The 20782-nt window shown below is 41.3% G+C and overlaps 3 protein-coding genes across 8 annotated transcripts in view; 2 read left to right on the forward strand and 1 right to left on the reverse strand.

Moving 5' to 3' along the window:
* def8 (differentially expressed in FDCP 8 homolog) overlaps positions 1-4074 on the forward strand; it is a 13961-nt gene extending 9887 nt beyond the window's left edge. For 4 of the 5 annotated variants that reach the window (XM_019895907.1, XM_019895908.1, XM_019895909.1 and 1 more), the window contains 5 exons: positions 78-191; positions 465-545; positions 1613-1753; positions 2043-2152; positions 3212-4074. In XM_019895907.1, the coding sequence (XP_019751466.1) occupies positions 78-191; positions 465-545; positions 1613-1753; positions 2043-2152; positions 3212-3299 (534 nt within the window). In that variant the 3' untranslated portion in view covers positions 3300-4074. The remainder of the gene's footprint in view (positions 1-77; positions 192-464; positions 546-1612; positions 1754-2042; positions 2153-3211) is intronic. The other variant, XM_019895910.1, reaches the window with a different exon arrangement.
* A 1780-nt stretch (positions 4075-5854) lies between these two features.
* On the forward strand, positions 5855-18352 carry LOC109531576 (AFG3-like protein 1). The gene is made up of 17 exons (XM_019895928.1): positions 5855-6081; positions 8578-8668; positions 8760-8819; positions 8911-9032; positions 9122-9271; positions 9377-9451; positions 9640-9764; positions 9842-10094; positions 10166-10303; positions 11213-11366; positions 11453-11560; positions 12085-12210; positions 12312-12422; positions 13430-13545; positions 13669-13869; positions 14061-14255; positions 15207-18352. Exons 1-17 carry the CDS (start codon positions 5962-5964, stop codon positions 15375-15377), a joined length of 2316 nt encoding a protein of 771 aa, XP_019751487.1. The 5' UTR covers positions 5855-5961; the 3' UTR covers positions 15378-18352.
* Positions 18353-18604: 252 nt separating this feature from the next.
* The window catches only part of dbndd1 (dysbindin domain containing 1), a 14698-nt gene continuing 12520 nt past the window's right edge, over positions 18605-20782 (reverse strand). For both annotated transcript variants that reach the window (XM_019895804.1, XM_019895803.1), the window contains exon 4: positions 18605-19313. In XM_019895804.1, the coding sequence (XP_019751363.1) occupies positions 19156-19313 (158 nt within the window). In that variant the 3' untranslated portion in view covers positions 18605-19155. The remainder of the gene's footprint in view (positions 19314-20782) is intronic.

The raw sequence follows: 20782 nt of genomic DNA on the forward strand, positions 1-20782 counted from the left end.
GGTGGGTGGGTGGGGTGGGGGGGTGCAATGTGCAGTATTTTTCATATTCATCATTCATGAATCTGTTCTTCATGCAGGTTTGTCGATCCTCACTGCGCTACCTGGCCCTGATGTTGTCACGCCCCGTGCTGAAGCTGAAAGAAATCAACCCGCTGCTTTTTAACTTTGTCGAGGAACTGGTTGAGATCAGAGTGAGTTGGCAGTCAATAAATCTCAGTTAATGTGTATTCATGTTTCGCTGTGAATGCCCCATCACAAGACAGTCATTTATGCAGACGCTCGGTTTGTTGACGTTTTTAATGGTTTATAAAAATGTTCATCTCATCAATTTATGCCAGACACTCCAATGAACGTGTTGACCCAATTGTACCTCTGCTTGCCCGTGAATTTTGGGGGGAGGCCTGTGACTTTGAGAGATGTTTTGTCTCTTCGGTCAAGAACTAATTTTGTGTTTCCATTAACAGAAACTGCGTCAAGATATTCTACTGATGAAACCTTATTTTATCACCTGCAAGGAGGCCATGGAGGCACGACTTCTACTCCAGGTCAGCATGTCCAATTTTACTTGGACCTGCATAATTCAGCTTCAGTGTCACTTCTTAGTGGCATATCCTGTACAGCAGCACCATCTAGTGGGGAAACGATCTTAATCAAACGTGGGTCTCCTTCAAACCAAAGGGTCCTCACTTCCTAGTGCAGTGGTTCTTAACCTTGTTAGAGGTACCGAACCCAACTAGTTCATTTGCACGTTCACCGAACCCTTCATTAGTGAAAAATGAAAAATTTGATTTTTTTTTAAACAAATTCAAGACATTAAAAAAAAAAAACACACATTTATTAAAACAGAAAAAAGTAAATACAATTACATAGCTGAAGTATAGTTTTTTTTTTTAATTGTATGACGTACTATCACGAACCCAGCCGCTGGGGGGCAGTGCCCTCCCCTGGGGGTGCACTGTTCCCCAGTGCCGGTCCCAAGCCCGGAGAAATGGGGAGGGTTGCGTCAGGAATGGCATCCGGCGTAAAACTTTTGCCAAGGCGACCATGCGAGTTGGTAGGACGGTTTACAGGGGCGGATGGAAATTACTGACTCGCTGTGGCGACCCCTGAATAGGGACGTGCCGAAAGGAGAAGAAGAAGAAGAAGAAGTATGACGTACTATCACGACAGTCACACGTTGACTACTGAGCGAACTAAATTTCCCGCAGCACTGACTGGACAAGCAATGTAATGTGATCATCTGCAGCCAGTGATGGCCAAGTGCGCGCGTCATAACTAATTGACATGTTGAGTCAGGTTGTGTCTTAACCTCCATGGCAGAGGCTCCGTCGAACCCCTGAGACCGATTCACCAAACCCTTGGAGTTCGCTCGAACCCAGGTTAAGAACAGCTGTCCTCTTTTTATGTTGAACACAACATCCTAACTTAATTGGATTTGGGTTTGTACAAACCTGAAAAATCTTATCTATCTATCTATCTATCTATCTATCTATCTATCTATCTATCTATCTGTCTATCTATCTATCTGTCTGTCTGTCTGTCTGTCTGTCCTTTTATCACTCTATAGCTATATATCTATCTTCCTATGATTGGTTTTGTCTTTTGGTCCTAGCTTCAAGACCGCCAGCACTTTGTGGAAAACGATAACATGTACTCACTCCAGGATTTGATTGACATCTCCAGTGGGCGACTCAGCTGCTCCCTTACGGAAGTCCACACTACCTTCGCAAAACATATCAAACTGGACTGCGATGTGAGAGCTCATAAAATACAATAACACCTTTCGCTATAATTATTATCTGTCTTTGTCTCACCTTTTGTCGAACAATAATATTCGGTACACCTGGAGAATCTAAGGAGGTCCGATACAAGGGCTGTATCAAAAATATTGCCTTTGTAAAGTCAATAATGCTCAGTTTCGAGTGACACTGTTGGAGCACTTGTTTTGCTGAAATACAGTTTTGTGCTGGTGGTGAGTGTATATGCACGTGGAAAGCAGTCCTGAAGCATGCGGTAACATTTTCTTTTTGTGAACATTGCAGCGTTGCCAGGCCAAAGGCTTTGTATGCGAGCTGTGTAAGGAAGGAGACATCCTCTTTCCTTTTGACAGTCACACCTCCGTTTGCCATGACTGCTCAGCCGTCTTCCACAGGTTTGTCATCAATGGTCAGACCATTTTGAACAAATGCTTGTTCTGCAATTGTATTGAGGGAATTCTTTACCTGCTACTAATAAGTAAGAGCCATATTCTCCTGTCAACTTCAATCTGTCACTGATGCGCCCTCGTGCCTGCTAAACAATGTGGGTGTTGGGCGTCCGGAAGGTTCCGGACAGAATCGGATTGAATCGGACCCTACAAACGAAGACTCAGGAAAGTTGATCCAACAAAAAATATTTATTTACAAAAAATAGTCGCAAGGCTGAAGTACAAATAATGACGCTGAACAACAAGCCAGGAATCATGCGAAGAAAACAAAAACTCTTGATGATGGCGCGGGCACCCGCAGCGGCTCCTCTCTCCTGTGGTTGAGAGGAATGAAATGTCATCTGTGCCGTATGTTGCACATGTAGCACGTTTGACAATAAAGTTGACTTGAACTTGTACTTGAAAGAGCGCTTGCACAATGCAAGGAAAAATCACCAACGAAAATAGCTTGTCACAAAAGTACAAGAAAGACCAAACCGCATGAAGATCAAACCGTGGATACACTTAAAGACACCAACATCTACCTACTTGAATAACGAAGAACAAAAGCAAAGACAAGAGCCAAAAAAATTGAGAAAACAAAAACCAAGGCAAGAGCCAAAAACAGAACGAGTAAAAAGAGAGCATCATCTCGACAAATTCAATTATCCGACAGCTTGACGTGGTTCCGAAAAACGGAACGAGTAAAAAGAGAGCATCTAGACAAATTCAATTATCCGACAGCTTGACGTGGTTCCATGAGGTCCTTAAACAGTCCCAATAATTGTGATGCATACCGCCTCTCCCCCAAAGTCATCTGGGATCGGCTCCAGCACACCTGTGACCTTCGTGAGTTTAAGTGGTCGGAGAATGGATGGATGGGCGGATTGAATTATGTAACATAAAGTTAAATTCTTAAATTGCCTATTTGAACCAGGTCGGGCTGAAATAATTGTCCCCTCGTTGTATTTGTCTAACAACACCATCAATATGCTCAATTGATCACCGGTGATTTTCTCTCTTTAGAGATTGTTACTATGACAACTCAACAACGTGCCCACGGTGTGCCCGAATGAGTGAGCGGAAGCAGGATGAAGACACAAAAGATGCATGAAGGAATTTGCGATAACGCTTCTGTGGATACCGTTGTCAACAAAGAGGAAACCCAGTAGGGAAGCAACTCCTGCGTTGCTGTCATGATCATCTTGCACTTTGCACGCAGGTGTTCAAAGCCTCAATCTTATGTCACATAACAAGTCCTGCAAATGACAAACGGAAATGTAAAGATGAAGATGCTACAGATCCAGTGCTGGTCCAGCTGCTTAACATGAAGCAAAATGGATGCATTTTTGACATTCAAAGTTACAGGGTTGTTTATCCGTCATTCCCCAGTGTATAACTTGAATTGTAATGCATATATATATAGTATGGTATACATGTGCGTGTTTATGTAAAGATACATGTAAATCGGTGTTGACTTTCATTCCAAATGATGAATTAATTCCAGAGAAATGTACCCGAGTGCATCAAACCCAGTATATGTGAAAATTTGTGCACATTTTGTGCCTATGAGATTGTCAGGTTACAAGGAGCTCTTAACCAAACGTCATAATACAGTTGGCAATGTGTTTATGGTTTTTTAATCATAATATACCGACAGCACATTTTGTGCAATGGATGTCAGAATACACCTTTGACAATGTGTAAATGTTGATTTTAGTATTTGTTTTAAAATAATGACTCTTTGCTGTGTTATTTTTCAGCATGATGCACTGTTTGTTTTCCCTCAAACCAATGGACATCAGTGGTGTCAGTGAATCCTATTCGGTTGTAAAAAACGAAATAAAAATTTAAAAAACAAGTGATGCATGAATAAAAGACTGTAAAACAATTTGTTCAGTCATCGCCTCCTCTATCATTCTAGAGGCCTTAGGCTAAAGAGGGAGTCTCTAATGGAAAGAAAGCAAGAGGAAAACCGTCATTTATACTTAATTTGAGTTGTATAACGCAATGATTCAAGCAATGAAGTTCTCTAATTTCACTTAATTGTTCCCAGAAAGTAAAAAAAAAATATTCTCTATCGATTCCAGCATTGCGATAATTGCTTTTTGTGTACCAAGACCGGCCCAGTTTTTTCACAAAGTAAATCTGGTAGCCAACTGAGTTGAGGTCATTTATTTCCATATGCAGTAAATACCCACTTTTTTTTGTTGCAAAAGATAAGAGACCAAAGCTCGCCCCGAATAGCAAAAATCGACAAGGAAATGACACTTCCCTAAAATGTTTTTTTTCTATAGATGCCATACGATGGTGACAGCACTCTGCTTCTGTGTAAATTAAACTTTTAACACTTAAACATAGTTCCTTGGCACCAAGATGCCACCAGATGGCAGATTGTGACAATTTTGTTTTAGGGTGCAACAAGGACATTTAATTTAATCTAATGTAAAATATGTGCGTTGGCTCAGTCAAGGTCGTTAAACCCTTGCATATATAATGGGACGGTCTCCTAAGTGAAGACACTGATCATGGTAATGGTTTCTCGCAAATATCAACAGTGCTTTAGCAAGGCAGTAAAATAACGATATGCAACAGTTTATTTCAAAAATCCCTCCAAGTGTTAATTTCAAATGATCAACAACGTTCCACAGAAATCACAATGTCACATCAGTGAGCTATTTTTAGAATAGTTCTGCAGGCTACTCCTTGGGAGCTACCTTGTGCCTGCAGCCACCATGTTGGTGACAACTGAGTTCAGAGTCTTTACTCAACAAAACGCGCATGTTTTGGAAATGTATGAGGGAGAGCTGGAGAAAACCAACACAAGCATGGTGAAAACATGAAAACGCCCAGTGACGGTGTCTGGTGTGCAATATGTGAACCTCCACAGGGCGGCAATGAACCTCCCCCTCCCCACCAACTAAAAATAATTGTACGTCAAAAGGTTTCTGTTGGCGTCATGTCATGTGAAGCATTTTTGTTCGTCTGAAGAATGTGTGCCCCTTTGTACAGTCACCGTCTGTTGAAGACCTGCGAGATGGTGGGCGTGAGGTCATTTGGGGGGAATGATGGCATAGTTATTTATTGCAGACATCAGAGGGTCAAAACCACCAGCTGTGCAATTCTCAACTCGGCTTTATTTATATTGCGCTTTCACAGACGCTGCGGCATCGGTTTTACAGAACAATACTGTAATGCCAAAAGAAAGGGAAAGGAGGTGAAACGAACAATGAATGCCAATAAGGTATGAGTGCTGTATGAACACAAGGGGGCGCCAAAATTGGGCTTCATAACGGCCTCTTCGAGCAGCGCGGAAAAACTCCACAAATTGAAATTCGAACATTAGGGAAGATTTATATCCGAAACATATGTTATTGCGCTGCCGTTCTAGCAGATTACAAACAATCACAACACAGTAATAAAACATTTTCGCAGTTTAAATAAGATACCTAAAGACGTGTCTACTGGATGTACATTTAAAATATATGTAAGGCGACGAAAACATAGTTTTAGGAGAAAAACAGATTTTAAATACGGCGGATTCTGTGAACGTTTGAATTCTCAAAGAGTGGAATGTTTGTGGACGGAGAGCAGTGGGGGGGACAGTGGAGTTCAAAACACCCATCTCGAATCACACCATTTCGTTGTGTAACCAAATCTCGCGCGACTTCGTGGACCTGCTCCGGCTCCCATTTACAGCGCAGCGCAGCACAGCTGTTTGTGTACGTGCTGTTATGACAGTTTCCCATTGAAGCCCAGACGAAGGTGCTGACACCATGGGGCTTATCACTGCCAGTGTCAGCAGCTTTCGGAACCGGGTACGATCGGTTCGGACGTGGGGTCGAGACTTCACGTCCATTTCAGCAACTTTTCGCGATGGCAGAGTTTTCGAGCTGGTATGTTCATTGTTTATTTACACTATGTATGTGAAGCTTCCTTTGTTTACTTGCACTCAGCGATGCTCGCTAACTATTTGACATGTGTTAATTGCAAACTAGGTTCTGAAAGGATACGTCTCATTCAAAGCTTAGTTGTGTGTTTATAAAAACGGTTGTTTTCAACTCAAACTTTTATAATGTTGCAGCGAATACCTCGGCAATGCATTAAGAAAAAAGAGCATGCGATTTTTCTCAAATTAATATAGAAATATACATACATCAATGTGTATATGTCATATGTTGTTGTATATATTTATATTATATGGACCAATCCACCAAATTGCCGTTTTTATACTCTCAAAATACTGTAAACTCAAAGTTCTATATTTTTCCTCATTTTTTTAAGCACTAAAATTGATAATACGCATATTGAACATTTCAACGTGTATTGGTCCTGCTTGACTTCTCTCATCTAGAAACGACACTAGTGTTGTGACCTCGTTAAATTCAACCAATGGGGAACAAGCTTGCTAGTCACTAAATAATTTACACTCGTAAAACTTATATTTGAAGTTATTTTGTTTGGACCCGTCTGTTTCGTTTAGCGAGGAGGCTTCTTTATATCAGACAAATGAGACTTATTTCAAAGCATCTCTCGGCTTCTTTCTCCCTCCAAACAAGCTATTAAGGCAAGCGCACTGCAGCGTCTGCTTGCAGGAGAACTGTTTGTTTGTGTGTGACGTCACACGACTTGCATCTTTTAAAAAAAGGTAACATTTGAAATATAAAACTAAGATACTTCTGTTCTACGTGGCAATATATGTGCCCGCATGGATTATTTTGTAGCTTTGTGACCTTTCAATGTTCGGAAAAAATTAAATTTACTTTTTCCCCAATACTGGATCAGCTGAATCACATGATCGACCCCGATTTGTATCGGGACGTTCCTATTCATTTTGTTATGGATTATGCCGTTAAAACCTTATTTTGGGAGAGAGGGGGGCTTTAGAAAATGAAGTGAAAAGTACAGTACCCCCATTTGCCTGAAATACAATTTCCAGAAATAATGAATAATTTGTTAAAAAAAAACAAACCAAAAATCCCCGTGGTAAACACAGATAAGAAAACACAATTTAACGATTTTTTTTCATACAGAACATTTTTTAATATAATGGAGGCTGAAAGAGCATGACCAAAAACAGAAACGCAATCAATGTGGTCAGTTTATTTATTATACAGACCATAATTCCTCAAGGGGAAATTCAGCTCTGCGTCTGCTGTATTTGTTTTCCACACCTCACAGAGAACCAGATCTCACTCTTGCAGGCGTGCAATGACACTTGAGAGATGTCCGAGTGAAGGCGAACGGTAGCTAGAAAACTGACTCGCATCCCCCCAACAACTAAGTCCTGATACGTAAAACTGTTAGGTTTATGCTGGTAATCAGATGCTAAGAACACATCAGGAACAGGAAGACTCAGGAGGCAAGCATGGTTGTCTTTCTTGCAAGAGAGAGCGCGCTAAAACATGTCTCGGTTCACAATCTCAAAGCAGCTCTCCAGCTGGCTCTGCAATGTAAACCGTTACAGGTTCCGGGGCAACTATGAAGAGTGCGCGTTTGTCTCCTTGCATTTATTGGAAGGATGTCCCTGATACACAATCTTCTAACGGGAGTGGGGAGTATTTTCACATTCCACAACAGTTTCAGTAAAGGAGAGTTTCAATGAGAACACAGTTCATTCCTGAGATGTCGTCAAACGGCTCCTGCTGGATGTCGATGGTCCACATACACAGCTTGGGATGTCCCTCACACAGTGTCCTGGGTTTGATGTTATCTTCTCACAAGCAACAATTAATTTGACCAGAAGCCGTTCACTTAACAACAAGATTTTGTCTTAAAAGCTAGAACAGGAGCAGCCTGAGCTCTCCCGGTCCGACAAGTCTACCATGATCAACCTACCCCATTGTATATGAGGTATTTGCGAGGTATCACTCTGAAACAGGTTTTAAAGTTACACAGAGAGTAAATATGGGATAACAGAATCACATTTATTCCAACAAAAACCATGATGCCTTGCAACTGTGATTATCAAATATTGTTCAGAACCAAAAAACATATATTTTTTTCTTAAACATGGCATACATTTCACTCACATAGAACACTTTTACAGTTTTGCCACGATGGCACCAAAATGTAGCACTATCGTTGCATCCCTAATGACAATTATTTGTAACTGCTTAAGTGTCTCTCTCATGAAAGAAAGTACACTTCTTTGGGAAGAGCGTTGCAGTGCACTGATGCGAGATTTGACAAATTTTGTTGTATTTGTTGCAAACACTTGAAGCAGAATTTCTCTTGTTAACACAAAAGTAAGAAGTGTTTGCTTCAAGGATTGTGGTTCCATTATCAAGCCACTATTTATCCTTCAGATGGTGTACCTGAACGCAGGCACTTCCCCTTCCACAAGTCAGTAAGAGCTGCCATTGTTAACATGTCCGCCATCTTTATTGCAGAAGACATCACTGCTCCAAAGGAAATGTGCAGCACTTCACCAAAACAGATTCCCGTTTGTTCGTTCACTCAACTCTGGCAAACCACCAAGAGGTGTTTTAATTGTACATTGAATGGCCGAAGTATTTTGCGGTCACGTGAGGCTTTTTTCACCGATTTTGTATTCCTTGGGCATTTCATTTAGGGTTTGAAAAGTTCTTCCCAAAGAGCGATGGGGCCACTGACGCCAACAAATCAGTTGGCGGTGAGGAACGTTTGAAGCTAAATAGAAACATTTTTGTTGTTTCTGTTCTTCCTCTATGTGTGACCCGTTTTGTGTTTCCTTTCTACTGTAGATATAAAAATCAAGGAGCAAGAACCTTTTAGAAAGCAGCAAGGGCATATGAAAAACAAGGGCAGTGAAGGACAAAGAGGTGGAAAAGAGGACAAAGAATCATACTGGTGGTCACGTTTTCAGGTGCAGATGAAGATTTGAAAGCTTGTGTGAATGACTTCAAACCAGTCAAGCTCCTGTGTCCAACATGCTTTTATGTCATTATCGAACAGGATCATTTTCCATTGGATGAAAAAGCTCTACGGAACCTCGCAATTGGTGCAGCTGGCATGGCTTCGGCATTTTTCTACTTTTACTTCAGGGAGACTGGCATCCAGATCTCCTGGAAGGACTTTGTGCATCACTACCTGAGTAGAGGCGTAGTAAGAGATGCAAATTCTTCAATTTTTTTTTTTTTTTGTCCTCTTAAGGATGCTTTCAGCTGCGAGAACTAACTCTAGTCTGTTCCTATTTTGCTGTCTACGCAGGTTGATCACCTGGAAGTCGTCAATAAACAATATGTCAAAGTGATTCCCGCCCGTGGCGTTAACACATCAGATGTGGTTAGTCATAATAATAACGAATATGCCATTTCTGAAGATTTAATTGCGCAATGCACTGAAGTAGACAATGCAAAGTCTTTCCACTTAGCCCTGTGGAAAAGTTGAAAATCAAAACAAAAATACACGGACGCTCCTCGTATCATCTTTCCGCTCTTAGACTGTGATCGTTTGCATTTGTTTTGTTTCAGAGTTATTTGTGGTTCAATATTGGCAGCGTGGAGTCATTTGAGCATAAGTTGGAAGCGGCTCACCGGGAACTGAGTTTGGACTCCACTTGCAAAGTACCTGTCGTCTACACCAGTGAGAGTGACGGGTGGGAATTCGAATCCCATGATTCCCCGCTCGCCTATTGGGCGTGGTTATATCAGCCTCTTGTCTGCCCATTCACAGGACGCTCTTGTATCGTGTTCTCCCGACCTTCCTTCTGGTCAGCTTCTTGCTGCTGGCGGGACCCCGCAGGAGGAGAGGACGAGCACACCCCTTCAGTATTGGCCAATCCAAAGCCAAGCTCATCAAAGACGATGTCGGTGTTCGCTTCAAGGATGTTGCAGGCTGTGAGGAAGCTAAACTGGAGATTTTGGAGTTTGTCAACTTCCTGAAGAACCCTCAGCAATACAAGGAACTCGGAGCCAAGATCCCTAAAGTAGGAATATTGAATTTGGGTTGTGTTCTAAAGGAAAGTGAGATGTGTTAATGTCCTGCCTCCTGGTGCAGGGTGCATTATTGTCGGGTCCACCTGGAACAGGGAAGACCTTGCTTGCTAAGGCCACCGCGGGAGAAGCCCAGGTTCCTTTCATCACTGTCAGTGGCTCAGAGTTCCAGGAAATATTTGTTGGCGTGGGTGCTGCAAGGGTCTGTCGCATCTTTATGTCTACATGTTTTAATTTTAAGCGCACAGGGCCTTATTCACAATTATGATCTAGGATTATTCTTGGTCCCCGCATGCACCATTTGCGGCCCCCTGTCCGTTCTTTAGTGGCATGCGGCATGTACTAAAAATATATTAAAAACAGTCCACAACACGATGAGAAGAGTGTAGGCCCGCATCCACTTTCTGATGCCTGTCAAGATCTGAATTGTGACCATGTCACATTAATGATTCTCAAGTGAATTGTTTAAAAGATGACCATGTTGCTACAGATGGCACTTGTTTTTCTCCTGAATGTGGAGATCTGCTCACTGGAGGGGCGCAGACCTGTTCTAGAGGGAGACATGGCCCGCAGCCCATCCCATAACTCTTGAAAATCCAAAACTATTTGCCTGATCGCTTTTCCCAGAAAGACGGCATGGAGCAGTTTTTCCAAAATAACTATTATATTAAATAATTGATTGAGTGTAATTGCTTGATGGAATTATAAATTCAAGTTGAAAAAATTTAAAATTGTCCCATGCATGCTTCAATTTTTCATAATGTAGCCCTTGGAGGAAATATTTTGGACATACCTGGTGTAGGACATTATGTTTGCTGTAATACCTGTAACTGGCCTCGCTCTGTTAGATGCTATGTGTCAAGAAATCGCCTCAAAATGAGAAAAAGCAAATGGTGAAATTATCTGTACTCTGACGATTACCGCCACTGAATATGTCACAGTAAACATCATGACCGAATTAATGCAGCTGCGGTGTCTTGTGATTTGCCATTCGAGACAGAAACATCCTATCCCATCCCATCTGTATGTAATTAAATTGAGTTTCTGTTGTCGTGATGAATCCCGAAATCCCCTAATAAACCGACTACATCTTGGTATCATCCCATTTCAGATCCGAGACACGTTTGCCATGGCACGAAAAAATGCCCCATGCATTCTCTTCATTGATGAAATTGATGCAGTGGGCAAAAAGCGGGGCGGAGGAAACTTTGGGGACCAGAGTGAACAAGAAAACACACTCAATCAGTTACTGGTTGAAATGCATGGTAACCGGATGGTGATTGTTGCTATTCTTGATTGATTGGGGTCTCTTGTGACCTTTTTGTGTTATATTTGCTTTGTCTCATTTCAGGGTTCAAGAGCAGCACCAATGTGGTCGTTTTGGCCGGGACCAATCGAGCTGAGGTCCTGGATCCAGCTCTGATGAGGCCAGGGCGCTTTGATCGCCACATATACATTGGTACATTGTATACGTCTGTCTAAAATCAGCAGTCAAGACTCATTATACATTATAGCACCGTCAATTAGTTTTGCAACACGTAAATGTAAAAGAAAATGGCTTCAAGGCGATTAGATTTGCCTGCTCCCTTTCTTTGCGCCTGTTCGCTCTTAATGTCATAATCTGCAACCGTCTTGCTGTGTTCATTTATCTTTCGCGCCGAGCATGTTCTTGATCTTTTCAAGCCTATCTTAAGATCTAATTTATGATCTACATTTTACACTGTTGTGGGTAGGCCCGTTACTTTGACAAAGACAAGCAAGTTAAATGGGGGGGGTGGGGGGGTAAGATTAGACCCATGGAGAGTAGGAATTTAGATGGCAGTATTGTCAGTAGTCCTTGTGGTCTTGCTGTGCATCTAAAAAGTGTCAGTCAAGTGGCTTTTTGATATCGTCTCCCAGGGTCACATGATTGTTTTCTGTAGTTGTTTGTGCTTCCTGGAAATGCATTACTGCTGGTTTTTCACTGTTGTAATTTCTCTGCAGGCCCGCCAGATATTAAAGGCAGAGCTTCCATCTTTAAGGTGCATCTGAGACCTTTAAAGTTGGACCCAAGGATACAAGTTGAGGCTTTCGCTCGAAAGTTAGCCGCACTAACTCCAGGTTTTACTGGTAAGACGTTTTATCAGTTTCATGTGTAGACACTACCTCCCTCTATTCATAAATGGGAATGACTATTTGGCATCGGTGTGATGATTCTTTGTGTGTCTTAGGGGCTGACATCGCCAATGTTTGTAACGAGGCTGCTTTGATAGCAGCACGCCATCTAAACCAGCATATCAGCACTAAGCACTTTGAGCAGGCGGTCGAGAGGGTCGTTGGAGGTGAATTATCAACCGCATTTGTATCCTATCTCTGTACCATGGTGCCTTCAGATACAAGTTGAATTTGCTCTATGAACGTTCGTGACTCAAGACACTCGTGTCTCTCATTGTCTCCCGCCCCCCATTGAAATACATCCATTAATCGAGAAAATTAGCACTCTATGAATTTACACACCGTAACGGAATAATGAATACAATAAAATACATCTTTATTTATTCTATAGAATGTAAAGATTTTTGCCATTTTTTTGTTATTGTTTCAATTCAGTCGACATTATGCTGATTCTTCTTGCTTGACTACCTAGAAAAAGTATAACAGAGACTTGGCTATACTGCTCAAGGAGCTCGACTCGGCTCCTTGGTAAGCCACAGTAATAATAGTCGTTCTTTGCAGAGGATGAAGAATGTATGCATGTGATTTCGTCATATTCTCTGTCTACATCTGTTGCTCTACTCTTTGTTAAAATATCCAGTGCTAAAAAGGGTTATGGCATTGCGACACAGATGCTATTGGTATCCCGTCTATGGCATTTCATATTATGTGTTAGCATTAAAGGTGGCAGACTAAGGCAAAGTTATGTGGTTATTTAGATACAAAACGTGTACATTTGTGTTTGTTTAGTTTGACAGTAAACCTCAACTGGAAGTGGGAATTAATCACATTGAAGACTCATTTGAAAAATATTATTGCTGTTCACCTCATGCCAAAACCCCTACTTTTTACCCGATCTGCATACATTGCTACATTCATATTTTCGTTGCAAATATGCAGTTTTGTATTTTTACAGTTTTTTTTTTTTTTAATGCAAAACTTGAGAAGCTGTTACTTACCTCCCCCCTAGAATAGAACATTTACTCTCCTGGTGTTTTACGCCATCAATGAGGTGGCCTAACATTCAGCTGAACAAACAAAATCTTCTGTTAGCTGATTAATCATCAGTGGGGGAGGTTTGTGCTTGACTGAGCGTCGTTCTATTGAAGGATTTTTTTTTTTTTTGCGCTGTCAGGTCTGGAGAAAAAGTCTCAGGTACTGCAGCTTCCAGAGCGGACCACTGTGGCATATCACGAGGCCGGGCATGCTGTTGCTGGCTGGTTTCTAGAACACGCTGACCCACTATTGAAGGTCAACCACTCTCTGTCTGGCTTGTTATGGTTCCATTTTGTCACTCTTGTGAATATTTCGTACGGTGGGCTTCCTGTACTGTCTGTCACTGTCGGATAATCATCGAGTATTGTCTCTTCTCAGGTATCTATTGTTCCCAGAGGAAAGGGGCTGGGTTACGCTCAGTATCTGCCCAAGGAGCAGCACCTGTTCACACAAGAGCAGCTCTTTGACCGAATGTGCATGATGCTTGGCGGTCGAGTGGCTGAACAAGTTTTCTTTCGTCGGATCACCACGGGGGCGCACGATGACCTTCGGAAGGTCACGCAGTCAGCTTACGCGCAGGTGATGTTCGCACTCTGCAGCTACACTAAATGAAGATTCTAAACCTCAGATTGACAGTAGTGCTGTTTGTACGGTAGCGCTGTTTATATTGCTATAACTACTGTACACGTGGTACAGAATTCAAATGAAATCTTTCCACACACAACTCACGACTGCCTCACTAAATCTGGCACGTTGTCCTCATTCTTCAGGTTGTACAGTTTGGAATGAGTGAAGCGGTGGGACAGGTGTCTTTTGAGCTCCCTCAGCGGGGTCTTAAGGTGACCGAGAAGCCTTTCAGCGAGCCTACAGCCCAACTCATCGACCGGGAGGTCCGTCTGCTCATTGACTCCGCCTACCAGCGAACGCTCCAGCTCGTCATGGACAAAAAAGCAATGGTGGAAAAGGTGAGAATTCTTTTTAACGATCGAGGACCAGAGATGGATAGAGTAGACCAAAGTTCGTCCTCCAAATAATTACTTCAGAACAAGTATTCAGTGAATAAAGTGATCAAGTACGAGGTAACTGGTGGCCAACTGGGGAGTTATTTCTTGTTTTTGAATTGTGCATGAACGTCAAACAGACAAAAGTAGAAAATAGTAACATGCTAATTAAAATAATCCGCACCAATATCACTTTAACAATATGTTTTTTTTAAATATGTAAGAAAGGGAAATTCAGCCACAGTAAATGGTCTTAAATTAACTTTCTTTGTCCATGCACGAAACAGGACAATGGGTTCACCAGGCAGAGATTGGTGCTCATAAAATCAGGTGTGATTTGAGTATATTGAACTTCACCCACGTTTAACCCCAATGCTGACGTCTGTTTCGTTCCTCAAAAGCAATTGGAGGGCTGCCAACTTACGTCTTTATCTTCAGTGCAGTGCCTGCATTGCAGCTGGCTCCTCTCCTTGCCCTTTTTTGAATGCATACAATTGCGATTGGCATTTTTCTGCTGTGGGTACCCTGCTGGTTTTATTCCACAGGGTATTACATTTTGCATATGCAGACTGAGACGTAAAGTTCTTGAAGGCTGAAATGCCAACATTTTTTGGGCAGAAACAGATCTACATCTACAACGTCTTGAGCTTTGCACAAGACCATCTTCAAGAGAGACCAAACATTCTATCGATAAATTATTTAGATGTTTTCAACTTTTGTCAGAAGACACCATTCTTAAGGAAATCCTTTTTTTTTTTTTTTTTTTTTTGCAAGTTTGGCTTCATACCATCATTTCATCAACATGTTGTTACGCTAGTTATTGCAGTGTGCACAGGAAGTCTGCGGACCTGTTTTCCAGGTGTGCTTACTTGACATTTGGCTGATTGAGTTAATAATTTGGCGCATGTGTCACAGGTGGCAAAACGTCTCCTCGAGAGAGAGATTCTAGAGAAGTCTGACATGGTGGAGTTACTGGGGCCGCGTCCTTTTCGAGAGAAATCCACATATGAGGAGTTTGTGGAAGAACTCGGGGGGGCCTGTAGGAGAACACCTCCCGACCTGAGGCCTGAAGAACTGGAACTGTGACAAAAAACACTTGCAGAAGGAGCAAAACAAAATCCGCTGTTTATTCGAACCAGCATCAAGACAAACAACCATTTGAGTTCAGGTGAACTCTCTTGGCAAGGAAAAATGGTGATCAATGTTTTATTGATGTCACTGAAATCCAAGCTGGAATTTGAAGAATGCCATTTGTAGCCTTGTGACTTTTTTTTCCCTCTTTTTTAACCAAGTGCAGGAAATAAGCTATAACGTCATGTCATTTTATGGCATCATTTTATAAAATATATTATTCCAAAATCCACATTGCCTTAAAGTACACGCACACAATTTCATAGCCTGAGCAGGATTGTTACACGATCTAATTCAGATATTGGTGATGCAGTGTAATGCCAACTGAATTATCTTTCTATTACGTAATATCTTCCAATCAGGCTTCACCTTTCTTTTCTTTTTTCTTTTTTCTTTTCTCCAATGGCGTACCTGTAGCATATCATCATTTCTACATTTAGGGCCTAATTTGCTAAAGATCCTAAATACAGCGTGCTAAATTGAGTGTTTGCACCAACAGATTACATGTGCTGCATGTGTGTTTATGAAGAATCTTTTACGAAGATTCCAAATAGCAGGCATTAAATTGCGTGTTCATGCGCTACTGTACAACAGATTACGCGCTATTGACAGCAGATTTAAAAGTCAGTGAGACAGCCATATTCAAAAGAGGATTTTGCACTTCAGGTAGCTCTGATGGTTTTTACTACACTACATGGAAAATTTGAAAGTGCAATGCAAGCACAAAATGGAAATATCCACCTATAACGACAAATGCATTCCAGAATCATCAGAATTTTACTGTAATCTGGTGATGATAGATTACATTTTTTTCAAAAAGAGGATTTCTGTTGTGTTAAATAAATTGAGTTTCCACACAAAGTGAACTGCATCGCAGCTGTGCTCTATTTAAAAAAAAAAAAATCAAGGATTTCAGAAGTTTTTATATGTTTGACCTAGTTTACTGCATCCATTGCATTTTCGGGTTGAGTAAAAGCTTTTTAGGGTTTATTTGAAGAACATTACTCCTTACGTGTCTGTGGCGTATGTTAGCATGTACAGGATGTATACAGGTATGCATTAGGATGTCATGAAGGCAAATGAAATAATGAACCTGCGAAGGATTAATATACATGTAAATTGTGGTAAGAAATATTTCACGGGGAGTTTATCTTGAGAATTTGAAAAATTTTCGAAGTTGGTCACTTGCTGATTTACAGTAAGTGATTTCTTTGAAGAACACAAAACATGATAGTTGAACGGAATAAATATATTTGCTATTAGAGACACCGATGTTGTCCTGGGTCACTCACCAAAAAAGCAGCATAAATTCACTGATGAATTCTGATGGAACGGGATCCAACTCACTTTGTAACTTTGTAGTATTTGCAAAAGTAATTGTAAAAGTTTCACACAATTACTTTCTCATCCTTAAGCAAATGACGCGGATTCACACTCATCAGACGCTTGATTGGGCACCTCTTCTCAATCTAATGAACACTTTGTTGCCGCGCAGTCTTAATTACACTAGCTAAAAGTTCATTTCGAACTAATGGTGTTGTCATCTCAATCCAGTCGTTGAGGAGAAGACCTCAGCAAGGGGGTCAAAAGAAACAAGTTGTATTTTGGATCCGGAATAAAGTCAGGAATGTGTAATTGAGACATCGTGTGTGGTACTGATAGACGTAACGTCCTTGATTGAATAAGGGAAATATTGATGGTCAAATAAACAATGTTATTCTTGAAAATATTTTCAGTTACATACTAATCTCTCTCGATCTCAATTTTTGTTTGGATACCAGTGTAATGCTTCGTAAAGGAGTGACCACAGCAACTGCATCCAAGTCGAAAACTCCATTTGGCCTCAGTTCTTTCAAGACTTGATCAGTTCCACATCATGACAAAATTCTCAAAGACTCTATTAAGAAAATTTAGACTTCTTTCAGAAGACATACATGTTGAGGTAATTGCTGAAAATATGTCGTACCCAAATGTGGGGATAGAGTATTTGTGTTTTCACCATTTCTGTTTTCCTGATTTGGGCTAATACGGTACCCAGGATCACATTTGGACATTTTGCTCTCATTCACAAACTGCATCACGGATTAAAATTTGCTGTTGACCAGTGATATTATTAGTAGTCTGCCACGACAGCATGCATTTTAGCGAGCTAGCTATGCCCACAATCTGAAATACATCTCCGAAATGCCACAGTTTATAAAACAGCTGAAGGCCATTGTTTAAATTCAGGAGGAGATTCCGCGGATGAGCCTGGCTGAAAAGAGCCCTGGAAGCCTTTTAGCTCGCAAGCTAGCTGGTGGCTAGTACCTCTTGTCGAAGCCTTGTGACGATCTGGTCGGATTTATTCCAACTACCAGGGCTTTCAAGCAGATATTTGCGCTGCTCAAACACATAACGAGGCATAGGCACAAGAATGATCAAGTAACAGACATTTGATTCAGTTGAATGTGGTTTCACGTATTCATTGGACACGGTCACAGCATTTTGAAGCCTCATTTGATATTTTGGTATTTCTTAAAATAATTTGAGTTCAGCAGACTTTTGAACAATGCTCTATCCTGTGAGGTGTCAAATTTAGAAGATGAAGACTTATTTCCACATTATCTGGACATTAATGATCTTGTTGTCATCTGTTAGTCATAGTAGATACTTTGTCTCATCGTACCAAAACAATGATAGGTCAGAGTTTGGAAATAAAAAGGAACAAATTAAAAAGGAAAAACCAAGCACAGTTTTCAAGCTGTTTAATTTATCCTCCCACAGTCACATCACGATTGATGATCATTGCTCCAGGTATAGAGAAGCTAAATTGATTAAAAACATGGATGTCACTTCTGCTTGTTGTTGCGTGAAACAGGTGTTGGCACTTTACTGTGTATGGCATTCATGCAAATTCACGTTAGCTCAACATTTTCCTTCCTCCATTGTTTTGACTAGACTTTGGAGGACCAAAGTAAATTAGAAGATAGTCATTACCTTGAAAGATAAAGAAAACTACTACCGTATTTTCCACACTTTAAGGCGCACCCAAAAGCATTCCATTTTCTCAAAAGCTGACAGTGAGCCTTATAATCTGATGCGCCTCATATATGGATCAATATTCTCATTTCTTGGACATAGTATTTTAAATGTTCTGTAAAGCTCTTTGTGACAGCTGCAGCGGTTGTGAAAGCTCTATAAAAATAAAGCTTTATTGTATTGAATTCCCTGTTGCATAACTTCATCTAGTGGATGCATAACGCAACTGCAGCCCCACTTTTGTAGCTTCCATCCTATGCGCCTTATAATGCGGTGCGCCCTATATATGAAAACAGTTTTAAAATAGGCCATTCATTGAAGATGCCCCTCATACTCCGTAGCGCCTTATAGTGTGGAAAATACGGTACTTCATCAAAGACAAAAGGATACTAATGAACTATTGATTTAGCCAATTGTCATTACAGCACACCACACGCTTCCTTGGCTCTTGTCGGGGCATTAAGTCGGCTCTGTTTCTACCCTGTCTGTCACTCCACCACAAAGTTTCAAATCTTCAGAGTGAAATGAGACGAGAGGGAAGAAGTGTGTGTGCGTGCGTGTGTGTACGGAACATTTTTAGAACACTGCAAAGTGCTCAGAGTTCAACATGAACTCATGTGTTCATCAGCACCACAAAACGCAGTCAGTGGCCCATTGGGACTCAGGTGCTGGCTGTCCGCTCTGAGCTTCATTTCACGCCCTGTCACATGCCACGTCAAGGTTGCTTTGGCCTCTCCAGCTTCATGAAGGGCTCTGCTGTGGTGTCTGAGTCACTGTGATGCTTCCTCTCTCGTGGCATCTCCACCTTGCTGCAGCGTGTCCACGAGGGAGAGCGCATGTAGCCTCCTTTGCCCAGCACGACCTGCTGCGAACCTGACACACATGAGCAAATGGCGGGTTGGCAGGAATGTTATTCAGCATTAAATTTCACACACTACTGAAATGCTCTCATATACACCACTGAAATGAGCTCACATAGATTTCCCCACCCCCACTCGTGTACACTACTGATGTTCTCACACAAGACTTTATTTTACTCATACACGACTAAAATACAGTACTCATGCTTACAATGACTTTTTTTCTGCTCCCATACCCTACAAAAAGGATCTCACACAAACCAGATTTTTTTTTTTAATTTTGTTGCTCACAAACTCTATCAAAATACTCGCAAATGAAAGCGTTTAAAATGTAAGTGGGGAAAAAATAATTAGTGTATGTTTTTTTTTCAATAGAGTCTAAGACTGATTCAGTGGTATGTGTGAGATTATTTCAGTAATGTGTGAGCCTTTCATTTAAGTGTGAGAACATTTCAGTTGGTGAAAAAGTGTATGTAGAGTGCGAGTTTCAGTCATGTGTATGAGCACATTTCAGTGGTCTGTATGCGATCATTTCAGTTATATCTAGAAGAGCGTTTCAGTTGAGTGAATGTGCATTTCAGTGGTGTGTGTGTGGCTGTGAGATCGTTTCAGTAGTGCATTTCAGATGTTTCCAGGGGTGGGTGTGAGAGAGATTCAGTAGTGTGTATGGGAGCATTTCAGTTGTGTTGTGAGAGGTTATCCTGAACTATGTCCCTTGCACCTTGTCATACACACACGCACACACGCAGGCACGCATACTCACACACACATTAGGGTTACATCACTTTGGTGAAGCACATATTTGTGTCCATCAGCTATACAGTAATTTGCATTGTTGCTTTTATTAGCCTCTTCATTAGGCACGTGTCAAATTCCCGTGTAAGTGCACCGAATCTGTGCACAGTGTGTCATTGACCACCACATTAGGTACCCCTGCACAGCTTAAGGAGAACCAACTAAAGAGAAATATCCACACAGTGAGGCAGACTTGCTAACCAAGAGGCCATTGTGCCGCCCCACGTAACATTTAGGGCATCACAAAATTAGTCTACTGAAGAAACAGTCTCATACATATATGTTGGAAGCATTAATGCCGTTTTAAATGGATAGTGATACTATTGAAGTGTTTAAGCCATTCCTCTTCTTTGCCACCTGGTGGCATTGTCCAACTTTTGGCAAACACACAAATAAAATGAGAGTCACTGCCTGTTTGCTCATTGGAAGATTTCTGATCGCTCCCCTAAGTGGACAGCTCTCCCCACTGCTGGTTCAATAATTTCCCCAGAGCCACAGCAATATCTTCACACATTCAACACATACAGAGTAAGAAGGAGGGGGGATGATGGATGAGTATTGACCTAGGATTAATGGCTTCTCCACATGATGTTAATTAGAAGTACAGTGACCTGAAGGAACAGCCGTTCTACCAACACTTTCCTCTCCATCCAACACTTGGTCTATATATATATATATATATATATA

Source organism: Hippocampus comes, unplaced genomic scaffold, assembly GCF_001891065.2.
Source record: "Hippocampus comes isolate QL1 unplaced genomic scaffold, H_comes_QL1_v1.1 scaffold80, whole genome shotgun sequence".
Taxonomy (NCBI): domain Eukaryota; kingdom Metazoa; phylum Chordata; class Actinopteri; order Syngnathiformes; family Syngnathidae; genus Hippocampus; species Hippocampus comes.